Here is a 21,952-nt window from a genome sequence, read left to right on the forward strand (position 1 = left end):
TCCAGTTGTTACTGGCAGTAATGTAGACGAATGTGCGCAAAAGAGCTGTTCCTGAGGTACAGCCACAGCGTTTCTGTGTGGTACCACACTGTTGGACAAACTACTACACACTTCTTAACCACTGGTCGTTTGAGTGAGTTCATCCCAGCCTGGTGGTGAAAACTCCTTTCAGCCAATGCTTACATCATAAGGACCTGTATTTAGGCACTAAGTTAGTCTTTCTCCCTTTTCCCATCCACTTTGTACCCTCTTTGTAAACAGTCGCTCCCATCTGGGTCGTATTCACTAGCCACCAAACCGAAGAAAAACAGGGAGGGACTATCTGAACCTGTCCAATAAGAAACAATCGTTTTAGTTTTTCCATTGCAAAAACGTTTTGCTACAGCGTGGCCTAATGAATACGACCTTGTAAACAGTTCCACTAGAAACCAGAGAGGGGGCAGCTGAGTGATTCAGTGTGTGACTCTTCAGACTAGTATTAGAGTGGTTTAAAGTGGCGTTGCAATGAGAAAACGTAACTATTCCATTATTGCTAGCTATGCCTGTACCGTAAAAACACCAGGTCATCCGAAAATCACTCCACTCTGCCTAGTTAAACTGTTCTGCTAGGACCAAATTCAACCTAAATGAAACGCTTGTTTACGTGTTTTGTGTCTAATGAACACCACCCAGGAGTCGGTCTTTATGCGTATAAGTGCGGGGCGTAACGGGGTTAGTAGGCGCATGCCTTGAAAAGCAACCCCAAAATTAGAAACATTATCACAATGCGGCAAAAAGGCCACCATCAGCAGCATTGTTACAAATAGAAAATCCAATACAAGAATACAAGAATACAAGAATACAAGTGTAATTCATCCAGAATAGAAAAAACCCATGATTCAAAAACAGACAGGAAGAGGAAGACAGGGCAGGCTGCTGGATTCTCCCTGTTCCGGAACACAGACAGGAATAGGAAGACAGGGCAGGCTGCTGGATTCTCCCTGTTCCGGAACACAGACAGGAAGAGGAAGACAGGGCAGGCTGCTGGATTCTCCCTGTTCCGGAACACAGACAGGAAGAGGAAGACAGGGCAGGCTGCTGGATTCTCCCTGTTCCGGAACGCTGTCACCACAAAAGGTGAGTGTTCCATGGGACATGGGGGAGGGGTAGAAGGAGACATGGAGGAGGGGTAGAAGGAGACATGGAGGAGGGGTAGAAGGAGACATGGAGGGGATAGAAGGAGACATGGAGGGGGTAGGAGGAGACATGGAGGGGATAGAAGGAGACATGGAGGGGGTAGAAGGAGACATGGAGGGGGTAGAAGGAGACATGGAGGGGGTAGAAGGAGACATGGAGGGGGTAGAAGGAGACATGGAGGGGTAGAAGGAGACATGGAGGGGTAGAAGGAGACATGGAGGGGCAGGTGGACAGAGACTCTAAACATCCAAACAGACAGAGAGAGTGAGACAGACAAACTGCAAACAGACATCTGCAGGTTCTTGTGCAGGTTTCTGAAGTGGCATCTGACCCTTTTTGGCGTGGAGGAAGGGGGTATCCAGGATCAGGTTCAAGGCACGAAACACTCCGCAAATGAGTGAAACAGGGAGGGACTATCTAATCTTCACCAATAAGAAATGCTTATTTTCATTTTCTGTTGCAAAGGGAAGTTTTTCTACCGTGTGCCCTAATAAACACGACCCAGGTTCCCCTGGGGGAAGAGGGTGGAGGGCATGGGTACCCAGGTCCCCTTGGGGGTAGAGGGTGGAGGGCATGGGTACCCAGGTCCCCTTGGGGGTAGAGTGTGGAGGGCATGGGTACCCAGGTCCCCTTGGGGGAAGAGGGTGGAGGGCATGGGTACCCAGGTCCCCTTGGGGGTAGAGAGGGGAGGCCATGGGTACCCAGGTCCCCTTGGGGGTAGAGGGTGGAGGGCATGGGTATCCAGGTCCCCTTGGGGGTAGAGGGTGGAGGGCATGGGTATCCAGGTCCCCTTGGGGGTAGAGGGTGGAGGGCATGGGTACCCAGGTCCCCTTGGGGGTAGAGGGTGGAGGGCATGGGTACCCAGGTCCCCTCGGGAGTAAGCAGGGGTGTCAAACTCATTCCATGGAGGGCCAAGTGTCAGCAGGTTTTTGGCTTTTCCTTTCAATTAAGACCTAGGTAACCAGGTGAGGGGAGTTCCTGACTAATCAGTGACCTTAATTCATCAATCAAGAACAAGAGTGGAGCGAAAACCCGCAGACACTCGGCCCTCCGTGGAATGAGTTTGACACACGTGGGGTGGAGAGCAGGGGTATCCAGGTTTCCTTCTCAAAAAGGTTGCTGGTCAGTATCCTGGTCCCAGATCAGTTTGTGATTTTGCCTACTCCAGTCATTGTTTTGCATGACGATTCCATAAGGAGTTGCAAGAGAGCACAAACAGTCTGGCGCCCAGGCTAGCTGGTCAGTGGTCTGGTCTGGTGGTCTGGCGCCCAGGCTAGCTGCTCAGTGGTCTGGTCTGGAGGTCTGGGAGGGTTGCTAGGAGACCGGTGGCTCAGCTGCTCTTGAGAAGCTCAATGCAGCCCTGCAGCAGAGACATGTTGTTCTGGGAAAACAGAGAGAACAGCGATATCAGTATCATATCCATGACAACAACCACAAAAACAACAGACATTTCACAAGGAATGGGGCACAATATATACATACACACCACGACCACATAACATGAACCACTACTAGACTTGGGCGGATTGTCATACCTTCATACCGACCTTGTGCCATACCGGGATATTCAGTAATACCGGCACTGAACACAAGGGGCGCTGTTTTCAAACCCCACTGAGGCTCTGTAATCCGATGGTTAGCAATGCTAACAAGTACATGTAAAATCCCATAGAGAATGCTACCTAAATGCTGAAGAGCGCATTGCGCACACTTTATACAGTCTCTGACCTAAACTTATACAAGTAACTCAAAAATGCTACTCACAGTTTGCTGCACCCACAAAACTAATATTAGACAGTAAGGCTCTTGATCCAGGAGGGGATTCTCTGCTGATAGCAAGGCTCTTGATCCAGGAAGGGATTCTCTGCTGAAAGTAAGGCTCTTGATCCAGGAGGATATTCTCTGCTGTCAGCAAGTGAATGCTTGATTTTGGAGGAAGCTAACCACTTAGCTAGATGGCTAACTAACTACTAAATTAGCAAACCAAATGCACAACTGCAGAGCATTTAGCACATTTTAGACAATTAACTTAATAGTTATAAGATATCTAGCTGGCAAACATTTAGTTGTGAATTCCATCCTGTGATTAGATCACATGGCCCATGCTGCTCAACAGTGAGTGACTCACAAGGCTCCGGTCTCTAGTCGTTGTGTGCTTGTAAACAAACGCCATGTGACAGGGGACTACCGGGAAGCTTCATAATCAAAAAATGATGTGACAGGTGAAATTAAGAACGTAATCTTCTTTATCTCCTAACGTATGGCACAAGTTGACTATAGGTACAGTATTTACTTAAAAAGTAGCTACAAATTTTCAAATGTATTAAAAAACATCAAATAAATAGTTTCAACGGTATTGAAAAACCATCCCGTGGCTTTTTCCAAATACCCTGGTATACCAGAAAAGCCTAATCACTACCACATAACATGACCCTCTAGCAAGGCAGCTAAACCCCAGACAACAACTGCTCCCCGGGCGCCGATGACGTGGACTTCGATTAATGGAGTCCCCCCCCGCACCTCTCTGATTCAAAGGGGTTGGGTTAAATGCGGGAGACATTTCGGTTGAATGCATTCAGTTGTACAACTGACTAGGTATCCTCTTTCCAACAACAATGTAGAGCGTTGTGTTTGGGGCTGGTCTAGCGGGTAACACCACCTGCAGATACTCACCTCACTAGACAGTCCGACTCACCTTAGCATGCTTGATCTCCAGTTCAGCCATCTCTATCAGGTTCTTACGGAAAGCCACCACTCTCCTGCCCTTAAAACTGGTCAGCTCTGGGAAGAGAACACCACGCTGTTAGTACTCACTGTACTGTGTTAGAAAACGTTAGCCCAAACCTACATTCATCCTGTCTAAAGGCATTCGTATACATAGGTTCGGTGTGCTCCTAGCAGAACTCGGCTAGGTGAAAAGCGAACGTCTGTGCATCGCATACTCCCTAAAAACCTTCGCTTGAAAAACGACCGTTGTTTGTTCCTCTTGAGACGCCGTAGAAACAATTTAAGCCAGTAAACACTTCCTCAAAATAGTCCATATTAATCTAAGATAAATCAGGAAATCTGTAATAAATGTTAACGTTTTTTTCCGAGGAGGTCATAGTCGCGCAATTTTACAAATGTAGAGGTTTAATGCAGTACTTCGAGTGATAAATGTGCATGAAAACTAGTAGTGCACTGCAGACAGTAGTTCCTATCTGCCGCTGCCCTCTCCACTCTCTCGTTGAATGATCGCAAAACACTTAATTGAAGAATCCGGTCCATACCTCCCACCCCTACTGTTGACCAATCACCGAGGAAGGAGCGTATACTTTGGCTACCGAACAAATATTGTGGGCGCGAACAGCCCCCCAAAAAACTGCCGAACACCAAAACGTCACAAAATGTCATAATATATGCGAACTGTTTCGACTGGCATTACACACCTCTTTTTCCCGACTCGGAGAGCTTGTCAAACTTCTGCAGACATTGTTGTTGGTGCTCCTCAGCCAGACTGATGTCTTTACTCTTCAGCCGGGCCTTGTCCAGAGCCTTGTTACTGTTCTCATAGTCAGCCAGGGCCCGAGCCCGCCTGTATAACAGGTCCTGATACACACACACACACACACACACACACAGCCGTTAATAGGGTTGGGCGGTATCCAGATATTCATACCATCATATTGTTTCTGTGCCATACCGGGGTAGACGGTATTACCAAATGTTTTTTTTTTTTTTTTTACCCACAAAGCATATTTAGGCAACACAGATCTTGATCCAGGAGGGGTTTGAATGTCTCTGCTGTAACCAAGAAGCTTGATCTTGACATTTAGATTTCTATACTTACCTTATGGTTATAAGCAGTGGGGTACCCACCCCTCCCAAAAAATTATATTGAAAATCAGACCGTCGGTATTTCTAAATATACCTTTATACCGTGGTATCGCCTAAGCCTAGCGGTTAAGACACATCCATATAGAGGTCAAGACACAAACACATCCATATAGAGGTCAAGACACAAACACATCCATAGAGAGGTCAAGACACATCCATAGAGAGGTTAAGACAAACACATCCATATAGAGGTCAAGACACAAACACATCCATATAGAGGTCAAGACACATCCATAGAGAGGTTAAGACAAACACATCCATATAGAGGTCAAGACACATCCATAGAGAGGTTAAGACAAACACATCCATAGAGAGGTCAAGACAAACACATCCATAGAGAGGTCAAGACACAAACACATCCATAGAGAGGTCAAGACACAAACACATCCATATAGAGGTCAAGACACATCCATATAGGAGGTCAAGACACATCCATAGAGAGGTCAAGACACATCCATAGAGAGGTCAAGACACATCCATAGAGAGGTCAAGACACATCCATAGAGAGGTCAAGACACATCCATAGAGAGGTCAAGACACATCCATAGAGAGGTCAAGACACATCCATAGAGAGGTCAAGACACATCCATAGAGAGGTCAAGACACATCCATAGAGAGGTCAAGACACATCCATAGAGAGGTTAAGACACATCCATAGAGAGGTCAAGACACATCCATAGAGAGGTCAAGACACATCCATAGAGAGGTCAAGACACATCCATAGAGAGGTTAAGACACATCCATAGAGAGGTTAAGACACATCCATATAGAGGTTAAGACACATCCACGTTCATGTAGCGTTTAAGAAAAATACAGAATTACTCAGAGTGATAAAGATAATAACTGACCCAAGACAGACCAGAGCTTCCTGTCCTTTCCAATGGGAGCAAATTAATCATAGTGGGCAGAACAAGCAAGGAGGTGGGCAGAGTCAAGCACGAGCTAGTGAGATCCTCTGTGAAATGCGTGTGTGCAATAACTCAATTCGTCCTTGCATTCCTTCTAAACAACGCAATTTTTATAAACTTTGGCAAAGGGTAAAGTCTACAAAATGCAGTCCACTCTTTGTTACAGACTCTAGTTTTGGAAACAGAAAACTCTATGGAGATTAAATGTTTCAACGATGAGAAAATTAGCAGAATGTTGGCCAAAATCCATCTCGTGCCATCTTCTCCCACTGCCGGCCAATGGGATTCCTCTCCTCATCATATTTGGTAGTGAATGGAAACGCCAACCGGATGCTTCACATTTATACATCCGGTGAAATATCACTGACCTAGCTGTTTTTTTAAATCTGTGGTCACAATAAGCCTGTTATTTTCTTGTCCTTGAAAAAAGTAATGTAAATAATATGTACGCCTATCGTGTTTCCAGGTAATGTAAGTAATATGTACGCCTATTGTGTTTCCAGGTAATGTAAGTAATATGTACGCCTATTGTGTTTCCAGGTGCATTGAGAGAAAAAAACTATTCAATAAAAAGGAATAAACTCCAGCACTCTGGGGGTCTTGGATGCTCCACAAACAGTTCAATGGATGTCACACCAACATTTCAACAGTCAAAAGAAGTTCATCAGGGTTTTTGACAGAGAAACAGACTGACCGACTAGAGGTGGCTCACCTTAGCTGCCTGGATGTCCCTCATGTAGTATCGGAGCAGCTCGGTGAGCTTCAGCTCCTCGTCTGACGCCACTCTGCCCTCCACCTTCTACAGACCAGATAGATAGAACACAGATGTTATGACGCCCCTCTACCCCCCTTTCTACAGGCAGAACCAGCTCTGGAACCAACAGGACCCTGAACAGCTTCTACCCCCAAGCCATAAGACTGATCAATAGTTAACCAAATAGCTACCCGGACTACCCTTTTGCACTAACTCTTTTGACTCGTCAAATATGCTGCTGCTACTGTTTATTATCTATCCTGTTGCCTAGTCACTTTATCCCTACCTATATGTACATATCTACCTCAATTACCTTGTACCCCTGCACATCGACTCGGTACTGGTACCCCGTGTATATAGCCAAGTTATCATTGACTCAGTACTGGTTCCCCGTGTATATAGCCAAGTTATCGTTACTCATTGTGTCATTATCTTTCTATATTTCTCTCTCTGCGTTGTTGGGAAGGGCCCTTAAGTAAGCATTTCACTGTTAGTCTAGACCTGTTGTTTACCAAGCATGTGACAAACACATACAAAATAGGAAGACGCACATTAAAACAAATAACACCCGTGTCTTTCGTGAACTAACACTCGCACTTGACTTTTCTTACTGGCACTGACTTTGCTGATGGCTACTTTGAGGAATAAATGTACTTACTATGACTGAGAAATGTGGTTGTCTCACCTAGTTACCTTAAGATGAATGCACTAACTGTAAGTTGCTCTGGATAAGAGCATCTGCTAAATGACTAAACATTTTAAAATGTAAAAAAAAAAATTGAAATATGAACAGCTCACAAAAGCAAACACAAGTGTTTAAATGTATTGCTGACTTCACAAAATTATTTTTGCATGGAAATGGACAATAAAAGGGATCATATAAAAGTTAATAAAGATAGGAAATAGTTGAGGATGAGGAGTGCAGAAGACCGGCACTGTGGTTCTTACCCTTAGTTTCTCAAACAGGTCGGCTAACTTCTCAAGGTGCCTGAAGGGAATACACAAACCATCAACAGTTGAGCAATGTCAGAACATTCTCTTTCGTTTTTCTGTTATTGGTTGAGATGTAAACCATTAATTTAGCAACCTGTTGTTGGCTTGAGTTAACAAATGGCCCCCATTCACATACTTAGTACTTTAATAAGATGCCTTCGGAAAGTATTCAGACCCCTTGACTTTTTCCACATTTTGTTACGTTACAGCCTTATTCTAAAATGGATTAAATAAAAAATCCTCAGCAAACTACACACAATACCCCGTAACAACAAAGTGAAAACAGGTTTTTAGAAACTGTGGCAAATTTATTAAAAATAAAAAAAACAGTGGAAACAGACAACAATGGAAACAGAAACCTTATTTACATAAGTATTCAGACCCTTTGCTATGAGACTCGAAATTGAGCTCAGGTGCATCCTGTTTCCATTGATCATCCTTGAGATGTTTCTACAACTTGATTGGAGTCCACCTGTGGTAAATTCAATTGATTGGACATGATTTGGAAAGGCACACACCTGTCTATATAAGGTCCCACAGTTGACAGTGTATGTCAGAGCAAAAACCAAGCCATGAGGTCGAAGGAATTGTCCATAGAGCTCCGATGCAAGATTGTGTTGAGGCACAGCTCTGGGGAAGGGTACCATGAAATGTCTGCAGCATTGAAGGTCCCCAACAACACAGTGGCATCCATCATTCTTAAATGGAAGAAGTTTGGAACCACCACCACTGGCCGCCTGGCCAGCTCTGAGCAATCAGGGGAGAAGGGCCTTGGTCAGGGAGGTGACCAAGAACCCGGTGGTATGAGCTCCTGAGTGGCGCAGTGGAGATCCTGGTTCGAATCCAGGCTCTGTCGCAGCCGGCCGCGACCGGGAGACTCATGGGCGGCGCACAATTGGCCCAGCGTCGTCCAGGGTAGGGGAGGGAATGGCCGGCAGGGATGTAGCTCAGTTGATAGAGCATGGTGTTTGCAACGCCAGGGTTGCGGGTTCGATTCCCACGGGGGGCCAGTATAAAAAAAGATGTATTCACTAACTGTAAGTCGCTCTGGATAAGAGCGTCTGCTAAATGACTAAAATGTAAAATGTAAATGTCACTCTGACAGAGCTCCAGAGTTCCTCTGTGGAGTTGGGAGAACCTTTTAGAAGGACAACCATCTCTACAGCACTCCACCAATCAGGCCTTTATGGTAGTGGCCAGACGGAAGCCACTCCTCAGTAAAAGGCACATAACAGCCCGCTTGGAGTTTGCCAAAAGGCACCTAAAGGACTCTCAGACCATGAGAAACAAGATTATCTGGTCTGATGAAACCAAGATTGAACTCTTTGGCCTGAATGCCAAGCGTCACGTCTGGAGGAAACCTGGCACCATCCCTACGGTGAAGCACGGTGGTGGCAGCATCATGCTGTGGGGATGTTTTTCAGCGGCAGGGACTGCGAGACTAGTCAGGATCGAGGGAAAGATGAATGGAGCGAAATACAGAGAGATCCTTGATGAAAACCTGCTCCAGAGCGCTCAGGACCTCAGACTGGGGCGAGGGTTCACCTTCCAACAGGACAACGACCCTAAGCATACAGCCAATACAATGCGGGAGTGGCTTCGGGACAAGTCTCAATGTCCTTGAGTGGCCCAGCCAGAGCCCGGACTTGAACCCGATCGAACATCTCGGGATAGACCTGAAAGTAGCTGTGCAGGAACGCTCCCCATCCAACCTGACAGAGCTTGAGAGGATCTGCAGAGAACAAATGGGAGAAACTCCCCAAATACAGGTGTGCCAAGCTTGTAGCGTCATACCCAAGAAGACTCAAGGCTGTAATCGCTGCCAAAGGTGCTTCAACAAAGTACTGAGTAAAGGGTGTGAATACATATGTAAATGTGATATTTCCATTTAATTTTAATAGATTAGCAACAATTTATAAAAACCTATTTTTGCTTTGTCATTATGGGGTCAAGTGTGTAGATTGATGAGGGGGAAAAACAATTTAATCCATTTTAGAATAAGGCTGTAACCTAACGAAATGTGGAAAAAGTCAAGGGGTCTGAATATTTTCCGAAGGCACTGTATGTTGTTACTTACTTTTTAAGTGCTGTGTTGTCATCGACAGAGAGACTGTTCAAAGTGGAAGAGATGTGGATGTAATCGTCAGCAACATCTGAGACAAAGAGAGACAAGACAATCAACACTCAGTATGGGTAACATACTGGAAGAAGTTGTACCACATCCTGCTGGTCATCTATGAATGTTTGAACGTCTTGAAAACTATCTGGCCTTAATGGCCACATGTACTCTTAAATCTCTACCCGGTACAGCCAGAAGGTGACTGGCCACCCGTCTGAGCCTGGTTCCTCTCTACCCGGTAGAGCCAGAAGAGGACTGGCCACCCCTCTGAGCCTGGTTCCTCTCTACCCAGCACAGCCAGAAGAGGACTGGCCACCCCTCTGAGCCTGGTTCCTCTCTACCCGGCACAGCCAGAAGAGGACTGGCCACCCCTCTGAGCCTGGTTCCTCTCTACCCGGTACAGCCAGAAGAGGACTGGCCACCCCTCTGAGCCTGGTTCCTCTCTACCCGGTACAGCCAGAAGAGGACTGGCCACCCCTCTGAGCCTGGTTCCTCTCTACCCGGTACAGCCAGAAGAGGACTGGCCACCCCTCTGAGCCTGGTTCCTCTCTACCCGGTACAGCCAGAAGAGGACTGGCCACCCCTCTGAGCCTGGTTCCTCTCTACCCGTGACAGCCAGAAGAGGACTGGTCACCCCTCTGAGCCTGGTTCCTCTCTACCCGGTACAGCCAGAAGAGGACTGGCCACCCCTCTGAGCCTGGTTCCTCTCTACCCGGTACAGCCAGAAGAGGACTGGTCACCCCTCTGAGCCTGGTTCCTCTCTACCCGGTACAGCCAGAAGAGGACTGGTCACCCCTCTGAGCCTGGTTCCTCTCTACCCGGTACAGCCAGAAGAGGACTGGCCACCCCTCTGAGCCTTGCTCTTTGGGACTTTTAGGCTGGGTATCTTTAAAGCACTTTGTGACAACTGCGGATGTAAAAAGGTCTTTATAAAATAAATGTGACTGAATCATCTATGAAAAAGGAAAATAACTGTTCTTATCAATAACACAAGAAAGCAAAAAGACATTTCCGATTCATATTTGACAACAAAGATGTTTGTTGGGGTTGTTGTTGTCATCATAGTCCTACTTTTGTGGGAGCGGGTCATCTTCTCTGCCCTGGCAGTGGAGTCTTTGATCTTAGACGAATAATCAAGCAGGAAGGTCTTCTCCTGCTCAAAGAAATCATCTACTTCCTGCAAGAAAAATCATTTAAAAGCAGGGGTTGGAAGCGGTTCAGGGAACAGGACGGAAAACAACAAATGTTCAAGGAACAGAACCGTTATTTTAAAAGCATGGAAACCGGTTAATAACGTTATTTTACGTTCCTGGCATTATTTTCTAGTCCCACAAAAAAACGCGACAAAGAGCCTATGCAAAGCCCTCGCTGTCACTCAGAAACACATTCCAGCGAGCTGAAAATCTTTGCCAGTGGGTGTGCGTGTTTAGACGAACTGCCCCTCCGAAGTATAGGCTACTGTACTGACGTTAGAAGCGTGAGAAGATAGAGATGTTTTATTAGCTAGAGAAGAATGGATTAACTTTTTCAAATGCTAGCTAAGGATTCTATAGGCCTAGTTATCACGTTGATTATATATTAACTACAAAAAAGGTAAGATGTGTTTTTAATTCTGTTGCTGCTCTGCACACACCTACACGTTAGCTAGCTAGCTAGCTCAAAGGACATTCAAAGTTCCTTCATAGAAGCAACTCCTCCCAGGTATAATTCTGTGGACCTAATTCAGATAATACATGTGATAAGATGCCCAGCGCTTCAAGCCTACTCCTCAACCCTTCAGTCACATCTTGCACCATAAGGTTACACTTGTCTGTCCATCACACATGTAAACAACTAGCTTGCCTGCTCTAACTGCACTGATTGGTGAAGAAATTTAATGAGCTAAATGTTTTAAAAATATATTGATTTCACATGTTAAAAAGGAACAACATAAACCAGTACTTTTTTTGGGTTCGAACCAGTTCACAACTTTATTTTGCTGGTCGGAATGAAGAAAAAAAAAATAGTGGTTCTGTTCAGAACAAAACGATTGGAAAATAATTTAGGTTCTGTTTAAAAGGCATCAACCTTCTGCCTAAAATACAGTCACACATACAAAGCCAGATCTTCATTCTGGATATGAAGGGCCCTGCTCAGCAGAACCGTGACGTTCCGTTTCTCTTTCTTGGAGTCTGCTACTGTAATGCATTGTACTGATTTTCCTCGGTCTAGTTTTTAATGCATAGCCGACCTCGCAAAATGGATTTCCATGGAAATACACAGTAAAAGCATTGGGCTTGTTTGACAATTCAACCGACAGTGCAGGCGACTGCTGACTGGACTGACTGATCTAGAAATCACCTCGCATAAATAACTACTCATTATTATTTGTAGATCAGTCAGTCAGTCACCATTTTCCCACAATGCATCATGGATTTGATGCTCTCGAACGCGGCTACTGTATGATATGAGGAGGCCACACCCACCTTTATCCCTGAGATGATGACCTCGTCAGCACTCTTCACCATATTCTTAAAGAAACTTCCAAACGTCTCCTTGGCATTTTTCCTCCGTACGCTCAGCTACACAGACCAATCACAGGGAGGGAAAGGATTTATTCAGAGACATGACTCAGCTAATGACATCACAGTAGAAGTTGGCAATGTAACATTGATTATGTGAGCTGCAACAGTTCCTCTTATGGAGCCCTTTTGTGCCAAATAGGAATGAAGAGGGTTCAGCAATAATACAATAAGCATCACACTGAATATGCCTGTATAACATTTCCCAAAAGGACGAACAAATCCATCTCAGCTGACCCCAGTTGACTAACAGCTCCACTGACAGCGAGAGAATGGTCTAGAATTACAGCTGAAGTCAGCAGCAGGATGTGTGTGTCATACAGTAGGTCTGCTGCCCTCTCTCTTTCCTGTCCTCCACCTCCTACGGTCCTGTCCTCCACCTCCTACGGTCCTGTCCTCCACCTCCTACGGTCCTGTCCTCCACCTCCTACGGTCCTGTCCTCCACCTCCTACGGTCCTGTCCTCCACCTCCTACGGTCCTGTCCTCCACCTCCTACGGTCCTGTCCTCCACCTCCTACGGTCCTGTCCTCCACCTCCTACGGTCCTGTCCTCCACCTCCTACGGTCCTGTCCTCCACCTCCTCACGTCCTGTCCTCCACCTCCTACGGTCCTGTCCTCCACCTCCCTACGGTCCTGTCCTCCACCTCCTACGGTCCTGTCCTCCACCTCCTACAGTCCTGTCCTCCACCTCTCCCTCCTACAGTCCTGTCCTCCACCTCTCCCTCCTACGGTCCTGTCCTCCACCTCTCCCTCCTACGGTCCTGTCCTCCACCTCTCCCTCCTACGGTCCTGTCCTCCACCTCCTACGGTCCTGTCCTCCACCTCCTACGGTCCTGTCCTCCACCTCCTACGGTCCTGTCCTCCACCTCCTACGGTCCTGTCCTCCACCTCCTACGGTCCTGTCCTCCACCTCCTACAGTCCTGTCCTCCACCTCCTACGGTCCTGTCCTCCACCTCCTACGGTCCTGTCCTCCACCTCCTACGGTCCTGTCCTCCACCTCCTACGGTCCTGTCCTCCACCTCCTACGGTCCTGTCCTCCACCTCCTACGGTCCTGTCCTCCACCTCTCCCTCCTACGGTCCTGTCCTCCACCTCCTACAGTCCTGTCCTCCACCTCCTACAGTCCTGTCCTCCACCTCTCCCTCCTACGGTCCTGTCCTCCACCTCTCCCTCCTACGGTCCTGTCCTCCACCTCTCCCTCCTACGGTCCTGTCCTCCACCTCTCCCTCCTACGGTCCTGTCCTCCACCTCTCCCTCCTACAGTCCTGTCCTCCACCTCTCCCTCCTACAGTACTGACCAGAGGGTAGTGTTCAGTAGGCACAAAACGACTCGAAACAGAGGTACTATCTGAACTGTCCAATAACAAACGTTCATTTTCCACTGCAAAATGTTTTGCTACGGTGTGCTCTAGTGAACACGACCCAGCAGCGAACCAGGAAGTCAGTACTACTGGAAAGTATGCAGTCTGTCTTCTATGTTTCCTTTTCAGTGTCAAACTCACATCCTGGTCATACTCCAGGAATATCTGGAAGTTTCTGTCCTTGCTCAGGATGGGGTGAGAAGATAGTCGCTGCAAGAATACTTCGTGGACTTGAACAGTCTTCTTGAATACAGCCAGGTACTCACTAGAAGAGAGACAGAGCCGGCAGACAGCGAATTACTAACTGATAGAGCACACATAGACAGACAGACACAGATACACACACAGACAGTCACGAGATTGAAATCACCAGAATCCTTCCCACAGGAATCATTAAGAACCATTTTCAAGAGAAATATTATAATACTGTGCCAATTAAGCTTGGACACAGTGACAAGGGGTAAGGGTCAGAACTCACGCTTCTAACTCCTGCTTCATCTTGGTGTATTCCTCCTTGGTCATGGTGGCTTCTCCCTCTCCCAGTTTATGCATCTTCTCCCTGGGGCTCTCAAAGTCTGGCTTCGGGGGGGCTGGAGGGATCTGGACAGACAGGGAGAGGACATGGGGAGAGGAAAGGAGGAGAGGTGAGTTTCTGGTAAGATTTCTTACACCAGCTGTATGCAGAGCTGTAATAAAACTCAGTTGATAGAGCCGATGGTATTAAGAACATTTGAGCAGACACTACAGAGTCCTCCGCACATTCCCCTTCAAGTAACACTTACATGTAATGACAGTGAACTTGTGAAATTACATTCAACTATAAATAAGTGGTGTGTGTGGTCTGTAGACCAGCGATTCTCAACTGGTTGGTCGTGGGTGTCTCAGTAAAAAATTAAATTACAATAAAAAATGTAATGACAACATCCTCCGACCTTAAACGACTTAAACCAGGTAGAAAGCGTGTAGAAATGATAATGAACTTAATATAGAGCTATTAGCGGCGCCATTTTGGTAGATTTTTGTGGTCTCAAACCAGTGAGTTTACTAACATTCTTCATCTTGAATATGGGCAAAATTGTATTATTGACAATGAAAGAGGTGGGAATGTTGTTCCCTTGTCATATAATTGCTACATTCAATATCAATATAGCATAAAAAAATAGTTTTCCAGATTTTATATTTTTGACGATTCTTTTTGGGATGCGAATATTGGGTCGCGACTGAGACAACCTGGTTCAATTTGGGTCCCGAGGCAAAACCAGTTGAGAACCACTGCCGTAGACTATTCAAGTCACTCACGATGAGACCGGCATAGTCTCAAACCAGCGTGTGTGTGTGTGTGTTTGGTGGATTTAACAGGTCACTCACAATGAGCCCAGCATAGTCTTCAGTTTCAACCAGCGTGTCATGGAGCCAGATAAAGTCCTCATGTTGCCTAGGAACAGAGAAGTCTGGCTTCTGGAAGGAGCTCAGGGTGGTCTGGTGAGACAGACAAGACAATTCAAGTCAAGCTCCATTTAAAGTGCATTATCAAAAGGTTTTAATATACACTGGGGGGGAGGGGGTAGAAGGATTACTGTTATACTATTCCAGGTATTCCTTAAAGAGGTAGGGTTTCAAGTGTCTCCGGAAGGTGGTCAGTGACTCCGCTGTCCTGGCGTCGTGAGGGAGCTTGTTCCACCATTGGGGTGCCAGAGCAGCGAACAGTTTTGACTGGGCTGAGCGGGAACTGTGCTTCCGCAGAGGTAGGGGGGCCAGCAGGCCAGAGGTGGATGAACGCAATGGGTGTAGGGACTGATCAGAGCCTGAAGGTACGGCGGTGCCGTTCCCCTCACAGCTCCGTAGGCAAGCACCATGGTCTTGTAGCAGATGCGTGCTTCAACTGGAAGCCAGTGGAGTGTGCGGAGGAGCGGGGTGACGTGAGAGAAGGATAAAGACTGGTACATTTTCAATACATACCTTGGTGTGGACAGTGAACTTGACTTTGTCTCGTTCACAGAGTGCATCAGGAATGTCGATGAGTAGAGAGGCGTCGTTGTTTAGGTCCACAGACACAGAGTGTGCCTAAGAGAGGGGGACAGAATCAAGGACACGGTCAACTTCCACAACTACCAGTTGGCAGAATCCTTCATCTGTGAAATATGTTACATATGCTTGTGTGTGAGACAGACATTCAACGGAATATTTCTGATCTATTCTAGAGGAGGGCATTCCCAGGAAGGGAATGCTGTCTGTAGGCTATGTGAGGCCTGGACAACGAGTGGCCTAGACCCTACCTTTAAGACACGGCAGTAGATTATGGCGTACCATGTCTCAGGGATACCTATTCCAAACTCCCTAACATATTCTTGAAAACCTTACTGTTGACTACCCATGGACTATTGAATGTGACCTTAGACTGGAGAGGACAGAGTGGAGAGAGAGGGTAGGTCTAACACAACACAAATGAAGGCTTTCTTTCACTTTAGAGTGGATTACCAGTAACTCCCATTACTCTTCACTGAATTCAAAGCCCTGTGATATGTGACTCATACTTGGGATGGAATTACACACACTAAATTGGTGGAATTACTACAGCTGTTAACACTCACTATGGTTATTGTTGTCAAGGCTACATTTCTCCCTTCTGAACAGCTGTTTCTGTTTGAGTGGGTGAAACATAATTTGAAAAGGATTTGCGAAACCTTGATCATAAACTTGATCCAGATGTTATTAGGATTCATAGATAGATAGGCTAGTACTGTGTGAATGATCCACAGCCTGTACTCTGATACTCAGCATTGCAGAGTCATCAGAAATAAAGCAGTGGAAGCTTCCTCTGTAAAGTCTCACAGGAAATGAAAAAAAAACCGCAGGACTTTCCAATTCCAAGCCAGTCCATATGTAAGCCATCCGAGTTCTTCTGTCATTGGCCAGGACAATACTTTGCGCACAACACTATTGTGATTTATTGTGCACCAAAGAATATGCAATGCAAAAAAGTAACCTGTTACTGCCACGTTGCAAGTCCCCAAAGGCAATGGTTAGCTCACTGGTCTGTGCTCCACACTCGAAAATCAATAGCCCTCTAGCCACATATCATTCCAAATATAGTGATTGGGGGAAAACGGCAAGAGCAGAAATTGAACCAGCGAGCCTGGTCTGACGTTATTGAAGAAGCCAATGCACTGCATCCGTGCCATAAAAGCTCTGCACCCTCCGCTGCCACTTGCCCATGCCCCCCCCATTCGCACACACTGTATATATATTTTCTATTGTGTTATTGACTGTACGTTTTGTTTACCCCATATGTGTTGTTGTTGTTTTTATCGCACTGCTTTGCTTTATCTTGGCCAGGTCGCAGCTGTAAATGAGAAATTGTTCTCAACTGGCTTACCTGGTTAAATAAAGGTGAAATAAATGAAAAGAAATTTAAAAAGCCCAGCTCTCTTGGCAGAGGCAGTAGAAGACTTAAGAGAGAGCCTACACATTTTTTTTTTTTCATTTAGCAGACGCTCTTATCCAGAACGATTTACAGGAGCAATTAGGGTTAAGTGCCTTGCTCAAGGGCACATCGACAGATTTTTCACCTAGTCGGCTCGGGGATTAGAACCAGCGACCTTTCGGTTACTGGCACAATGCTCTTAACCACTAAGCTACCTGCCACCCTATACAATTGAACAATACAATATCAAGCATTTTATTACAATAATGCATAAGATATTGTGAAGTAGCTAACATTCGACGGTGAAGTAGCTAGCTAACGAGTTAACGTTAGTTAGCTAGGTCAACACCAAAGAAAATACAATACTTTCTATACCGTCTCTGCCAATAATACTAACGTTTACGTTATAGCTAAGTTAGCTAACGTACTGTTACTTTCAACATACTAACGTCTTTCTTTTAGCTAGATAGCAGGCTAAGCAGCCTTACTTTCAGTTCATTAGCTAGTCAGCTAAAGTTATCATAGATAGCCGATTGTATAAATAACGTACCATTGTGCTTGAAGAAAGTGAGCGTCTCAAACTTCCTAGCTAGCTAGATAGTCTTATCTAACCACAGCTAGCCGCGTTAGCGGGCTAGCTAACGTTACGTTAATCAAATAGCTAGGTAGTTGGCTAACGATCCGACGTTATTCGCGTACATCGCTTATAACTTACCTTTTCTTTTTCGCTATCATCAAGGGTAGATGTCATGATTATAAAAACACAATACAAACGGTACAGATTGCGCTGTAAATCTATATTCGCTAGCTTCAAAACCCCCCCCCCGTTTCGCTCTTCCTGTCCTATGACAGATAAAGGTTTCTGAACGTCAATCAAAATAATTGTTTGCTTTTTTTTGTTGTGGATTCAACGCACGTGGCATTTTCAACATACCGATGCAACAATTAAATATCCTAAATTATTACGTATTTTAAAAACGTACTGTATATGGCCACGGAGTATGTGAACTTTTCAAACAAGCTTATTTTTTTGGCTGTTTCCAGCTACAATATCAAACTTCACTTTGATTCCATGTCAGGAAAACACGGACCAGTTTCAAAGACACACCTTCAAATGAATTACTGGACTTGTAGTTTTTTCTATATTGTCCCACACAGGATTTCCTTGAGAAGAAAATACAAGCCCCAGCAACCTCTCTCTCTCTGGTCAAAAGGTTCTAACAACAAAAATGGCGCGACGTTTGGGAGAGGTGACTGCTATCCTCTAACTTAATTCGTTATTTTTCTATATCTTCATTAATTATTTCATGTAACCAAAGCATAACCTAAGGTGTTGCTGTCTTGAGTCACTTTAAATACCTAGCTGCAAACGCAAAGATAAAGAAATAAATAGATATATCCTACAACTTTCACTGTGTGCTCCAACTAGCTAACTAGAATGCATTTTCATCAACTGTTGAGATGTGCCCAGCGTGTTGGGGAGCCATCTAGGGTTGTCCCTGGACTCTTCTCCCATTGTACCCGGACTTCCGTGAATACTTTCTCCACCTCCAATGTCTGTCCAGCTCGCAAGAAAAGCAGTCCATACAGTTCCGTGGACAGCGGACGCTACTCCTCACTCCTCAAGTCAGTTGTGTCCCACAGAGTCAGTGCTCAAACTCCCGAGATCCTAGAGGAGCAAGATGTTCAAATCTACGGACCTGTGATAAAATCCCCAACACCATCTCATCGAACCCAAGCACCATCCAAAGTGCCTAAAATCCTCCACCCGTTGCTCAACCAAGACAAGGTATTTGAATCTGGCGAAACTGAGTTTGGAGGGGCTCCAGCCAGAATTATCCTACGGAGGGGTCAGGACAGGGGCTCAGGGCCCAGTGTGACCTGTATCCTACAGGAGACTATGTCCCCAGAGCAACAGTTTTACCTGGAGAGATGGAGGAGGAAGATGATAGCTCAACTGGGAGAGGATGGCTTCAAGGAATACAGTCAGAGTAAGTATGTAGAACCATCTGATTCTAAAGGTTTGTTTAAGGCTCTAAAATAAGAATTTTCTTCATATGAGGACATGACACACACACACACACACTGTCATTCAAATGACCCAAATGTTTCTATGTCAGATCTCTTCAGGCAAGGGAAGCTTTTCCATACGGCCGTGGAGAGTGTTCTCCCATTGACAACAAAGGAGGTACCGGGGGAAGATCCTGAGGAGGCACCAGCGGTTCCGTCAGAGGTAGAGGGATACATGGAGAGTGTACGCCATGTGTTGGAGGACGTTAGGGGAGTGAGAGCCATCGAGAGCCGTGTGCAGCATGACACACTAGGCTACCTGGGGATAGTGGACTGTGTGGCTCTCTACAGGTAAGGGTGGTGATGGTGGGCCATGTTCCAGGGGCTGACTACATTGCAGACGACTAATAGATCTCTCGACAACTTGATAGGTGTTCAACACATCAGCTAACCACATCGTATGATGTAGCAATTTGATGTAATGCATTGTCTGCAATGCAGTGGACTCGATCTCTACCTGACCTGTCTGTTTATTTGGCCAACTCGCACTTTTATTCATTGTCTCCACTTGTGTGATTCCCACGGCCAGTTTCCCCCCAGACTATAAAACGTGCGTGCTCAATGAAGAATCTCAAGTGGAAGGGCCCTGGACTAGTTCTAAACTGTGTCCCCGGGGAAACTGTCCCCCTAAAGCTCAGCCTTCCTTCCTCAGGGGTGTGCTGTGTGTGATCGATTGGAAAACATCAGAGAGGTCTAAACCTTTCCTCAGCAACACGTACGACAACCCTCTACAGGTGGCAGCCTATGTTGGGGCCTTAAACAACGATGTGAACTACAACTACCAGGTAGGTGTGATTAAACGAGACCACCAGCGATGTAGCGGTAAAAAAAACAATAGGTGGATAAACGTTGATCGCAGTTCATGGTGAGTACAGTAACGCTCCCTGTACTTTCAATGCATTTTTCAGCAGAAGGTGGGGTAACCGCACAAGCAAAAATACAAAAGCTGCGTAAACTGCATTTACCCGCATTTACCCTCCACTACACCACTGGAGACCACCATACTCTCTCTCAGCCTGTCCTAATTCGCTTCCTACCGCTCCTCCTCGGCCCTAACCCTTCAATGTTTGCAGTTCTGGGTAGGTATAAGCAGTATAGTGAAGGAGCTTCCAGTTCTGAAGGTTCTGGGTAGGTATAAGCAGTATAGTGAAGGAGCTTCCAGTTCTGAAGGTTCTGGGTAGGTATAAGCAGTATAGTGAAGGAGCTTCCAGTTCTGAAGGTTCTGGGTAGGTATAAGCAGTGTAGTGAAGGAGCTTCCAGTTCTGAAGGTTCTGGGTAGGTATAAGCAGTATAGTGAAGGAGCTTCCAGTTCTGAAAGTTCTGGGTAGGTATAACAGTGTAGTGAAGGAGCTTCCAGTTCTGAAGGTTCTGGGTAGGTATAAGCAGTGTAGTGAAGGAGCTTCCAGTTCTGAAGGTTCTGGGTAGGTATAAGCAGTATAGTGAAGGAGCTTCCAGTTCTGAAGGTTCTGGGTAGGTATAAGCAGTATAGTGAAGGAGCTTCCAGTTCTGAAGGTTCTGGGTAGGTATAAGCAGTGTAGTGAAGGAGCTTCCAGTTCTGAAGGTTCTGGGTAGGTATAAGCAGTATAGTGAAGGAGCTTCCAGTTCTGAAGGTTCTGGGTAGGTATAAGCAGTATAGTGAAGGAGCTTCCAGTTCTGAAGGTTCTGGGTAGGTATAAGCAGTATAGTGAAGGAGCTTCCAGTTCTGAAGGTTCTGGGTAGGTATAAGCAGTGTAGTGAAGGAGCTTCCAGTTCTGAAGGTTCTGGGTAGGTATAAGCAGTATAGTGAAGGAGCTTCCAGTTCTGAAGGTTCTGGGTAGGTATAAGCAGTGTAGTGAAGGAGCTTCCAGTTCTGAAGGTTCTGGGTAAGTATAAGCAGTATAGTGAAGGAGCTTCCAGTTCTGAAGGTTCTGGGTAGGTATAAGCAGTGTAGTGAAGGAACTTCCAGTTCTGAAGGTTCTGGGTAGGTATAAGCAGTGTAGTGAAGGAGCTTCCAGTTCTGAAGGTTCTGGGTAGGTATAAGCAGTGTAGTGAAGGAGCTTCCAGTTCTGAAGGTTCTGGGTAGGTATAAGCAGTATAGTGAAGGAGCTTCCAGTTCTGAAGGTTCTGGGTAGGTATAAGCAGTGTAGTGAAGGAGCTTCCAGTTCTGAAGGTTCTGGGTAGGTATAAGCAGTGTAGTGAAGGAGCTTCCAGTTCTGAAGGTTCTGGGTAGGTATAAGCAGTATAGTGAAGGAGCTTCCAGTTCTGAAGGTTCTGGGTAGGTATAAGCAGTGTAGTGAAGGAGCTTCCAGTTCTGAAGGTTCTGGGTAGGTATAAGCAGTATAGTGAGGGAGCTTCCAGTTCTGAAGGTTCTGGGTAGGTATAAGCAGTGTAGTGAAGGAGCTTCCAGTTCTGAAGGTTCTGGGTAGGTATAAGCAGTATAGTGAAGGAGCGTCCAGTTCTGAAGGTTCTGGGTAGGTATAAGCAGTATAGTGAGGGAGCTTCCAGTTCTGAAGGTTCTGGGTAGGTATAAGCAGTATAGTGAAGGAGCTTCCAGTTCTGAAGGTTCTGGGTAGGTATAAGCAGTGTAGTGAAGGAGCTTCCAGTTCTGAAGGTTCTGGGTAGGTATAAGCAGTATAGTGAAGGAGCTTCCAGTTCTGAAGGTTCTGGGTAGGTATAAGCAGTGTAGTGAAGGAGCTTCCAGTTCTGAAGGTTCTGGGTAGGTATAAGCAG

The 21,952-nt window shown here is 45.9% G+C and overlaps 2 protein-coding genes across 4 annotated transcripts; one reads left to right on the top strand and one right to left on the bottom strand.

Moving 5' to 3' along the window:
• Positions 1-831: 831 nt before the first annotated feature.
• Positions 832-18,189, bottom strand: LOC121547752 (sorting nexin-5-like). Of its 3 annotated transcripts, none has more exons than XM_041859170.2 (13): positions 17,889-18,188; positions 15,709-15,813; positions 15,118-15,228; positions 14,228-14,349; positions 13,891-14,014; positions 12,292-12,387; positions 10,898-11,003; positions 9,785-9,860; positions 7,663-7,702; positions 6,673-6,759; positions 4,605-4,764; positions 3,872-3,957; positions 832-2,557 (listed from the first exon to the last, which is right to left on the bottom strand). In XM_041859170.2, the coding sequence occupies exons 1-13, from the start codon at positions 17,922-17,924 to the stop codon at positions 2,507-2,509; spliced, it is 1,200 nt and encodes a 399-aa protein (XP_041715104.1). In that variant the 5' UTR covers positions 17,925-18,188; the 3' UTR covers positions 832-2,506. The 3 variants fall into 3 exon arrangements, with proteins under 3 accessions (XP_041715104.1, XP_045073999.1, XP_045074000.1); XM_045218064.1 differs by lacking the exon at positions 17,889-18,188 and adding an exon at positions 17,724-17,795; XM_045218065.1 differs by lacking the exon at positions 15,118-15,228 and having other exon boundaries at positions 17,889-18,189.
• A 207-nt stretch (positions 18,190-18,396) lies between these two features.
• On the top strand, positions 18,397-20,028 carry LOC121547754 (mitochondrial genome maintenance exonuclease 1; the record flags this gene model as incomplete). Its single annotated transcript, XM_045218066.1, is given in 3 exon segments — positions 18,397-19,164; positions 19,294-19,534; positions 19,896-20,028. Coding segments are annotated over 3 exon segments (927 nt in total), but the record flags the coding sequence as incomplete, so codon positions are not given.
• Between the last annotated feature and the right edge of the window lie 1,924 nt (positions 20,029-21,952).

Source organism: Coregonus clupeaformis, unplaced genomic scaffold (genome assembly GCF_020615455.1).
Source record: "Coregonus clupeaformis isolate EN_2021a unplaced genomic scaffold, ASM2061545v1 scaf1340, whole genome shotgun sequence".
Taxonomy (NCBI): Eukaryota; Metazoa; Chordata; class Actinopteri; order Salmoniformes; family Salmonidae; genus Coregonus; species Coregonus clupeaformis.